The 10,347-nt window shown below is 43.2% G+C and overlaps 1 protein-coding gene across 5 annotated transcripts in view; it reads right to left on the bottom strand.

The window, feature by feature from the left end:
- Positions 1 to 9,870, bottom strand: part of ROCK2 (Rho associated coiled-coil containing protein kinase 2) — a 99,375-nt gene extending 89,505 nt beyond the window's left edge. For 3 of the 5 annotated variants that reach the window (XM_042448432.1, XM_042448444.1, XM_042448454.1), the window contains exon 1: positions 9,321 to 9,870. In XM_042448432.1, coding sequence (XP_042304366.1) covers positions 9,321 to 9,512 — 192 coding nt within the window. In that variant the 5' untranslated portion in view covers positions 9,513 to 9,870. The remainder of the gene's footprint in view (positions 1 to 9,320) is intronic. The other 2 variants (XM_042448473.1, XM_042448463.1) reach the window with 1 other exon arrangement.
- Positions 9,871 to 10,347: the final 477 nt, after the last annotated feature.

The raw sequence follows: 10,347 nt of genomic DNA on the forward strand, positions 1-10,347 counted from the left end.
AAAATCATGGGCCAGTGTATAAACAATTAATTTAGATCTACCACATTGAACCTTTGGTACTTTCTCCTTGGTCTCAATGGCTTTGCATCTTCTCCAATTATGGGGGAATTCAGGTCACACACCAAAAAGGTAAGATTTCTTCTAATTTCTAATGCAGCTACATTCTATTTTCACAAGCATCAGTAAGGTTCTTGAACACCCATTTAAAGCACTTGGAAACCAGTGATATTAAACAAAAATATTTGTAAATTCCAAAGTAAATGTTAAAAAATAGGAATATTTTAGCAACTGTTGTACTCTAGTTCCACAAGTTCTATTCTGGCTATCTAGACAAACATAGGTGTGGGACAGACCATCCAAAAAGGACGGTCTCCTAGCGCCTAGTTTTGGTCCGCGGGGAAGCCGCAGCCTCCAGACCGCAGGGCTTCCCCATGGACCGAAAAGAACCCGCTAAAAGTGGGTTCTTCTAGCAACACCATTATGATGTCGCAGTGCGCCAATGGCACACTCGTGACATCATAATGGTGCCACAACGTGTGGATGCTATGTGTCCAGGACGTAATAATGGCGGCACCCGTCTGTACAGGGTGCCGCCATTTTGACGCTCTCGTCATATGCAAGGGGTGTCTAGAAGCACCACCCCTCGCACGTGACGAGGGTGTCCTATCCCGTCTGTCTGGACCGGGCCATAGACATGCTTTTTTCCACATTCCATTTCTTATTGTCTTTTACCAATATCAAGGAAGGTTTTAATGCAGCTTGCAAATAAATTCATAGAGCTTTCTAACAATCCTATACTTGTCTAATCAGAAGCAGACTCTACCATTAAGTTAAACTGGTCTGCAATTTTTATTTTTATCTCACAGGGCCAGTAAGACAGTCAGCATAATAATAATAATAATGGTTTTTGAGTGATGGGAGACCAGGGTTCTAATCCCCACTTGGGCGCAGAAACCCACTGAGTGACTTTGTACAAGTCACACTTTCTCAGCCTCAGAGGAAAGTACTAGCAAACCGCCTCAAGAAGAAATCATGCCAAGAAAACCCCCTAGTAGGTTCACCTTGGTGTTGTCATAAGTTGGAAATGAGTTGAAGGCACGTTATTATTAGGTTTGTAAAAGGCTAATATTTGAGTTTCCATGTTTATTGTGCAAAGGCAAAATTACATCATGCTATCTATCAGGCAGACTAACAGAAACAGGAGATACACCCCTACCTCATCCCCAGCTTGCTTAGCTGCCCACATGCAACTCCTGATCCTCTCCGACTATCATGTGAGCTTTTAGATACAAGTAGTATATTTTAAAAGTTTGACCCAGAATAATATAACTGACTTTCAGCTTGCAGCAGGTTTTCCCCTCATCTAGCACAGGGGTGAAAATTGTGCTGCCTGTGTATCACATATAGCTCTCAAAAACATCCATTGAAGCCCTTGAGACAGCAGCAACCACTCTAGATCAGAAGACATATTTTTGTGATCACAAGCCTGTCTGACAGCTGCATGGTTCAGAAGTGAACTACTGCTTCCAATACTAGGAAAGACTTAAATGTGATGGGAAATTTGGCATGTTTCACTGGTAGAGTCTATGCGATACAAACATATAATTAAAATACTGCTTTCATTTTTCTTTACCTACATCAAGCCTAATCAAAAGGTTTATTCATTAAAGCCTTACAAAAACATATTCATCCTAAACGTCATTACATCTTATGGCAGAGATGATGGAATACCAAAGAGTAGAAGGGCTGGTTCCTTCTACTGCGGTAGCAAAAGTCTCTAGCACTGACACTGTAGAGTTTGGGAAATAAGGTTCAAAACACACTGCAGAAATAATTCAGTTTGAGACTGCTTTAACTGCCCTGGCTCAGTGCTAGGGAATCTTAGGAACTGTAGTTTATTGTGCCACCAGAGCTCTGACAGAGAAGGCTAAATGTCTCACAAAACTACAGTTCCCAGAATTCCCTAGCACTGATCCAGGGCAGTTAAAGCGGTCTCAAACTGGATTATTTCTGCAGTGTGTTTTGGACTTTACATACTTTTCAATGAAAGAAAAGAATGTGCCTGGACTGCCCGTGACATCTAGAATAAGATACTAAGACATACTTTCTTCAATCTAGTGCCCTTCAGATTTTGGGGGTTATTTTCTCCACCAACACCAATGGTCAGGTCTGCAATGAGTTATAATACAGAACAACTGGGAAGCACAAAACTGACAAATCCTGCCTCAAGCATCAGGTTCCATGTATTCAGCAGAGAAAACAATTAGGAAAGAGGCCAGATAGAGGGCCAGGACCTAGACATTTTAAAGGTTCTGTCTGATCTTGGAAACTAAGCAGGGTGAGCCCTGTTAGTACTTGGATGGGAGACTGCCAGCTAATGCCAGGCTATATTTCAGAGGAAGGAACAGACAAAACCACCTCTAAGTATTCCTTCCCTAAGAAAACCCTATGAAATTCATGGGGTCACCACATATTGACAGGTGACTTGAAGTCACATATAATACACATCCAGGGCAGAGGGTCTAGGAGGGCAAAATTAGGCACACTATCTGCTTGTCACACATAGTAGTTGTACCATTATCCTATATCACCAAGAGTAACTTGTACCACAGCAGCTAAAGGAAGGAATCAACTGCATTAGAATCAAATTGGCTCAAATTCCAAACAAATTGGCTCAAACTCTACCTTCATGAAGTCATAAACAACAGTGTATCTGCTACATGAGTTTCTAGATAACCTTGCCATCCACAAATACAAATATAACCACTTTGCTCTTGTCGGAAATTACTTGAAGGCACACAACAACAACTGTTGGGAAGTAAAAGCTTAGGTATGTATTTACTGGAACTGCTTTGTTACCTCAATCAAAAACCAACCCAAATGTTTGCATTTAGGATCTTTATAAATGGAACAATAAGAGATAGTTTAGAATTAGTTTGTTGCTCCTATTGCGTACCTTCAAGTCATTTCCAGCTTATAGCGACCCTAAGTGAAACCTATCAGGAGGTCTTCTTGACAAGATTTGTTCAGGGAGGTTTGCCACTGTTCCATTCTGAGAGGCTTGACCAACGGGTTTCCCACGGTCAAGCAGGAATTCAAATCCTTGTCTCTCAGAGTCCTAGTCCAACACTCAAACCACTGCACCATCCTGGCTCCTGAGTACACAATTATTATTATATTCAACCTATACTGGAAAGCATGTTGTTAGAGATGCATCTGTGTCTGAAAAGGTGTTGATGCTTAAAGAAAGAAGATTTAAATTAGCTTCATGTTCCTGCAGCATAGACTTGCTCTGTATTTGCCAAATCAGCCCAGCATTCATCACAGACAGACTTTGAAGGTTTAAAATAGTAGGTTTTGAGAATACTTCTCCCATACCGCAGTTCTATTTAAATATATGTTCAAAGAGTTTCATCATTTGTGTGTGGTATCTGCCTTCAAGTCACCAGTCAACTTATGGTGAACCCATGAATTTCATAGGGCTTTCTCAGGCAAGGAATACTTAAGAGATGGTTTTGCCAGTTCAGTCTCCCATTCAATCCTAATAAAGTCACGCCAATGAGCTCACCTTCAAAGTACAAGCAGAACTAAAATGTGAGATAAGATTAGCATGTCCACACAACTATTTTTCCTTATCCTACAGGACTTTTAATTGTGCTCAACAGAGAAATGCATCCCTCAAAAAAAATCAGCTAGAGAACTGGATCCTATTAGACCAGCTGGAGAATAAAGTAATGTATCTTCCATTAAGGTAAAACTCAGAGACACAGCAGCGTTAGTCTGGCATATGAGTATGTAAAGGGATCTTGTAGCACCTTTGAGACTAACTGTGCGAAAGACGTTGTAGCAGAAGCTTTCGTAGACTCAAAGCTTATGCTACAACTTCTTTCGCACAGTTAGTCTCAAAAGGTGCTACAAGATCCCTTTGCATACTGATCCTTCCATTAAAGTTATACACCTGAAGTCTACATCAATGGCCTTATCAGCCCTGAAAACTGTGTTCAATGGGTCTTCCAAAACATACACATCAACAAAGCAGGGGTAAGAAAGCCACAGGATTGTATTTTTCTCATCTGGAGCATTATAAATCAGGGGGAAATGGGTGGAATCCCTCTAGCATTGATGCTCTCACACAAGAAACGCCCAAGGAAGTAGCACCCAGCTACACACAGACTTCATTCCTTACAATTCCCAATACTCTGAACATCTCCAATAGGCCAAAGGCCAATGCTTTCCCAGAAATGACTTCCTAGGCACTCATATGAAACAAGAAATAATATGAATTGCATTTAGTCGTCCCTCTGGATTCACAGATTCTTCATTCACAGATTCTACCATCCATGGCTTGAAAACCATTTTTTTTTAATTCCAAAAAGCAAACTATGATTTTGTCATGTTATATAAAGGACACAATTTTACTATGCTACTGTATATAAAGGTACTTGAGTATAGATAAATTTTGGTATCCATGAGGGTTGGTCAATACCCATGAGGGTTCTTGGAATCAAACCCCAGCAGATTCAAAGGACCGACTGTAAAATTAAGATCTGTCACTAATATTTCAAGCCATCTTTAGCACATACTGTTTTAGGTCCAAAACACACTGCAGAAATAACCCAGTTTAGACCGCTTTAATTTCCCAAAGGCTCAGTGTTAAAGAAGTCTCACACCGGGTTATTTCCGTAGAAGATGGAAAATGTCAGAACAAAGATCTGTGAGAACTTCCTATTCCCCTTTAGGAGTCAAGACACACATATAACCATGCTTCACTATAACCATAATGACAATTTCACTGCAAGCCATCTATTTTAATGATTTTATGTGATTTTATGTGAAACAACATTTGTTTGGGCTATGATGAATAAGAGATGCAATGATCTTGAAATCACCTGGACAGCTGGAGAGAAATGTTAAGTAATAACTCTATAAACTAGTCAATATATCCTTGCATGACAGCATAAGACACAATGTTTAGAAATGTCATTACAACAGCTATTAGCATTTTTTTCCTGCAACTAATAAACTGCTCTGTTGGAGTTGTGATACATTTATATTTTCAGAAGTTGACTGCTATTGGATCAGACAACTGGCTTATATTTTAAAGCCAAACCTGGATCTTTGCCTGTACTTATGGTTTAAACACTACTCAAAATGTCAATTAATAATGCACTGGTTGCATTCTCCAACAAATCAAGCACACTCAAATCCCATTCATTTCAACTGAAATTACAGCAATGTTTTACAGAATTTTAGAAGTGACTAATGAGGCAAAAATTAAGGAATCAACCCTGAAACCAAGGACTGTTAGTTAATTTGGCTTAATTTAGATTTTACAGCAAAGCAGCTGCTTCAGTTTGCACAAAATAAGTTTACTGACTACTGCTTGCAGACTTTGTCAAGCAATGCAGTATTTTTCTTCTCATTTGTCGATAGATGTTTACACAGCTTACCTGCTATTCTTCTTCCTCTATATCCCACAAATACAAAATGCAGTTGTATGATTTGTTAGAGGAGTCCACAATAACAAATCTTCTTTCACAGACGACTTTAATTTCACCCTTAAGGTGGCCACTAAAGATGTTCCAACTACACGACAGTTGCTTTAAAGTTCACACAGTTTTGTGCATGGGGCTGCAATCCTAATCAACCACTTTAAATTTCCCTTAAAATCAAGAGCTGCTTCAATTCAAGGATCAGTTTTATGTTTATCCAACAGCAGCAGCCATTACAAACAGAAAATCCATATCCATTCCTAGCCATTCTACTGAGATAAAAGGATTCATCATAGTACACTGCTTGTACAAAAGCATGTAGTATAAAAGACAGCACACTCGTTATTTCTCAATGTATTACTAAAAGATTTGTCTTAAAACAGCTATATATAAGTACAAATGAGATGTCTCAACCTAACCATAAATGTCACTTTTCTTTTACTGAAATGACTTTACTTCAGACTCATAATATAAGTTCTGTTGATTCAACAGCTCAATGCCACAACTCTTTAACAGATGAAACTGCTGAAGGGGGAAAAACTGCTAGAATTAAGTTTTTAATCTGGTGCAAACTATTCTACTACTGTTGCTGGGGATTTTGGGGCTCAAAGGATGAAGAAGAAGCTAGAAATGATGGATATCGATAATGGGGGGAAAGCTCTTCCTGCTGAACATATGCATAACTCATGGGACTGTTCTGCAGTACTTCCACGAAGTGTCATGAATGTCATTATCAATCCTGGGTGTCTCTCTAACAAGCATAGATCCCTCCAGCCTCCAGCACACATAGACAGGCGCATAGACTGTTTAGTCAGTTCCTGTATTTTGGCCAAGCAGGACTGAGTCATTTTTGCAAATGACTCCAGCTGCTTCTCTCCCCCCCCCCATCCCCAACCCTCTTTCCAAATGCCTGTCGGGAGAAACTCTTGGAACGGAGACAAAAATCCCATTCCTCTTTCTCCATGAGGTCTCTGCTATCCCTAAAGATATTTTCCGACACAAGACCATGCTGACTGAATCCTTCCCTAGCTCATGTTTAGCATGGTGGAAACCACAGACCTATCCTCTTTTCTAAAGGAAGAGTTCTTTGTCTGCAGGCATCAGTAAGAAGAAGAAAAGCTTCTGTTCATATCTGTGCAGGTAAAGTTAAACATTCCTCCTCAACTATGACTCCTAAAAATAAACGATCCTTGCCTATACTGATGGTCAACAAGTCCCAAACATGTCCACCATTTCCATACCCGCGCCGCAATGCTTGCCAGCAACAAGTTAACCTTAAGTTTCCCATTAACAGAAACCAGGTTCAATAGGAAACCAAAGAGAAAGGGAACAAAGATGACGCTGAAATATTACAGACATCTCAGCGCTAGCAGATTTAATCAGGACTATTTCTCAACCATTCAAAGAAACTTCCAAGATAAACACAGGCCTAGGATCAAAGTAAAAACTTGCCACCTCAGGGCCATTCAGAGGCAGGTTCCACAGGGAGTTGCCCCAAAAATAGTATCTCCTGGGGTTATGCAAAAAGCTAAAATAGAAATAAAATCTGTTTCACAGCACTAACTTTCTTTTCTTCCTCCCATCCCAGAAGGCTTTATCTGCAAACTCAGTGGCACACTTATTTATTCCCCACCCAACTACCCCTACTTTCCTTGAACTTTGTTGTTGTTGTTGCGTGCCTTCATGTTGTTTCTGACTTATGGTGGCCCCATGGCAAACCCATCATGGGGTTTTCTTGGCAAGACCTGTTCAGAGGAGGTAGAGAGATCTTGTAGCATCTTTGGGACTAAGTGAAAGAAAGAAACTGGCAGCATGAGCTTTCCTGGGGTTCAGTTTACTTCCTCAGATGCATCTACGAAAGCTCATGCTGCCAACTTCTTCCTTTCAGTGACTCTCAAAGGTGCTACAAGATCTATGTACTGATTCTACAGACTAACATGGCTATATCTTTCAATTGTTCAGAGGAGGTTTGCCATTGCCTTCCCCTGAGGCTGAGAGAGTGGGATCTGCTTGCTATCACCCTTCCCTTTTCCTTCTTCTCTAAGTACACTTTCTGAAAATGAAGAGACCTTTTCATTCTTAACATGGGTTGTGAAGGGAGAACACAGGATGTGTGTTTGGGAGAAAAACAACACAGGCACGAGCGATTAACCCTTTTTAAGGCATCTGAGGCAGTAGGCTCAAGTCCAGGAAAGCTCATGCAACCCCAGATTCTTTCTTTCCTTCAATGAGTCTCAAAAAAAGAGGTGTTGCAAGAACCCTTTGCAAGTTAAAACCACTGAGACAGAACAAGTGTCCAAACTCACCCCTATGGAGAAAAGGGTGTGAGGCTCAGGGTGTCCTCACTGCAAAGGAAGACAAGGCACCGCAAAATGGAGGACCTTCAGGTAAAAAAAAACGGAGGATGTGACCAACTTTTTGGGCAAGCTAAAAACACTCGTGCAAATGTAAATGCATGCTTCTCAGCAATGCTCAAAATGGAGGACATTGTGCAATTCGATGCTCAGAATGGAGGACATTGTGGAATTCTTCCTGGAGAAGGTTTGAATGGAGGGCATGTCCCAGAAAAGGAGGGTGCCTGGTCACCCTGGCTAGATGTCATAACCGCAAAGGAGGACGAGGCACTGCAAAATGTAGGCCCTTCAAATGGAAAAAATGGAGGACATGATCAAATAAAAGCTCAAAACACTCCTACAAATGTATAGGAAGTATATGTATATGTGTGTGTGTGTGTGTGTCCTCCATTTTGAGCATAACATGCAGTGCTTCTTGGTCATGCTCAAAATGGAGGACATTCTGGAATCCCTTCCTGGACTGAAAGCTGAAATGTAGGACGCTTCCTGGGAAAGGAGGACGTGCCTGGCCACCTTGGTGCTACAGGATCCCTTTGCAAACTAAAACCCCCCTGAGAGGAGGAGTCTCCAAACTCATCCCTATGGAACAAAACAGTAGTGGCTGCATCCTTCCCTTCCAAACCCTGCCCCACCCTTCCAAAGCCAAAGTGGGGAGTAGTGCAGGAACTCACCCTCCTCCTATTCCTCCCTCTCCCCCCCCCACCGTCCAGTGGTTTCGTCCTCCATGCCCAGCACTTCCAACTTTCTCTCACAGGCTTGGACACCACCATCACCACCTGGGGGAGCTTACACCTCAGCCCCCCAAAACCAATAACTCCCCCTCTCCCCCCACCAACCCTTTCCAGTGGTTCTGTCCTCCATGCTGAACACTAAAAACAATCCCTCAAACTCGGCCATCACCAACTGGGGGGGAGGGAGAAAAAGAGCCTACCCCAAGCCCCCCAAAGACTAAATAACTCCCCTCCTCCCCCCACCACTCATGTCCAATGGTTCTGTCCTCCATGCCTAACACTAAAAACTCCCTGAAACTTGGCCACTACCATAAACACTGGGGGGGGGGATAAAGAGCCTACCCCAAGTCCCCAAAGACTAAATAACTCCCCCTTCTCCTCTGTCCAGTGGTTCCGTCCTCCATACCCAGCACTTAAAACTCCCTCAAACTCGGTCACTACCACCACCATTCTGGGGGGGCACTACCATCAATATCAGGGGGAGGCAGAAAGAGACAACCCCAAGCCCCCAAGACGAAATAACCCCCCTCCCTCCCTCAGTAGTGGTTCCGTCCTCCCTGCCCAGCACTTCAGACTCGGCCAGTACCATCACAACTGAGAGGGGGGGAGAAAAGAAAGAAAGCATACCCCCTCAAAGAAACCGCCTCAGTTCGTTCCCAACACCCGAAGGGTCAACATATCTCCAAGCACCGTCCCTCATTATCCCACACGTACAATAGTTCCCCACAACAACCACTACACACCAACAAACTTTCCACGTTGACCGGGGAACGGGGGTCCCGGATCATAGCCTCCAGCTTCCTCCGGCGATCCCCGGAATCTGGAGGCGGCGGCTGCGGCGGTGGCTGGGAAGCGGGCATTTTCTCCACAGGGGCGGCTTCTCCTCCTCCTCGGCTGGGGGTCGGCTGCTGTTGCTGCTGGTGGTGGTGGTTCATAATAAACCGACTCCCTCCTCCTCCTCCTCCTCCTGCTTTCTCCTCCTCAGGCGCCAAGGCGAGCCCTGAGATGGCTGTCTGGCCTGAGAAGGAGAAAGAAGAAGCGGGGAGCGAGGGGCTCCTTCTTCTCCGTCTCCTTTTTCCGCCAGCCTCCCCTTCAGTATCCGCCTCAGGGCCTACCGACGCTGAGGGAAGGCTTACTTGGGTCCTATTATGATTATAATTAAACTTTCCACGGAGATAATAATAATAAAAATGAAGGGGGAAGCTGCTCAATGCCGGCCTGGACCGGCCAGGCCCGACTCGGGAGGAAGGGGGGAAAGAGAAAGGGAAGAAGAAGGGGCTGCAAACGGCCGCCTTTCTCCTCCTCCTCCCCGGCGAAGGCGGGCCTTGCTAGGCCGCCTCTGGTGGTGCTGCTCCGCCCGGCGGCCCTCGTCGTCGTTTTCGTCCTTCTCCCTCCGCCCTCGTTCCCATTTCCCAGGCATTTTTTTTGTTTACAGACCACTCTGAAGGAGGAGAACAAATATATATATATATATATATAGAGAGAGAGAGAGAGAGAGAGAGAGAACGGTTTACATTTCGTTTTATTACGGCAAACGGCGTGATTACAATAAATAATAATAATAAATGAATATAAGGGTTTCAAGAAGTTCGGCTGGGTGTGTTTTTTAAAATCCTGAGGAGTCCTTCCCTCCCTCATTTCTTCCCTGCTTCCTTCTCCTCCTTTTTCTATTTCTATTATTATATCCAAATGCATCTGAGGAAGTAGGTTGAAGTCTAGGAAAGCTCCTGCTGCCAACTTGTTTCTTTCAGTCAGTCTCAAAAGTGCTAC

Source organism: Sceloporus undulatus, chromosome 1 (genome assembly GCF_019175285.1).
Source record: "Sceloporus undulatus isolate JIND9_A2432 ecotype Alabama chromosome 1, SceUnd_v1.1, whole genome shotgun sequence".
In the NCBI taxonomy this organism is placed as follows: domain Eukaryota; kingdom Metazoa; phylum Chordata; class Lepidosauria; order Squamata; family Phrynosomatidae; genus Sceloporus; species Sceloporus undulatus.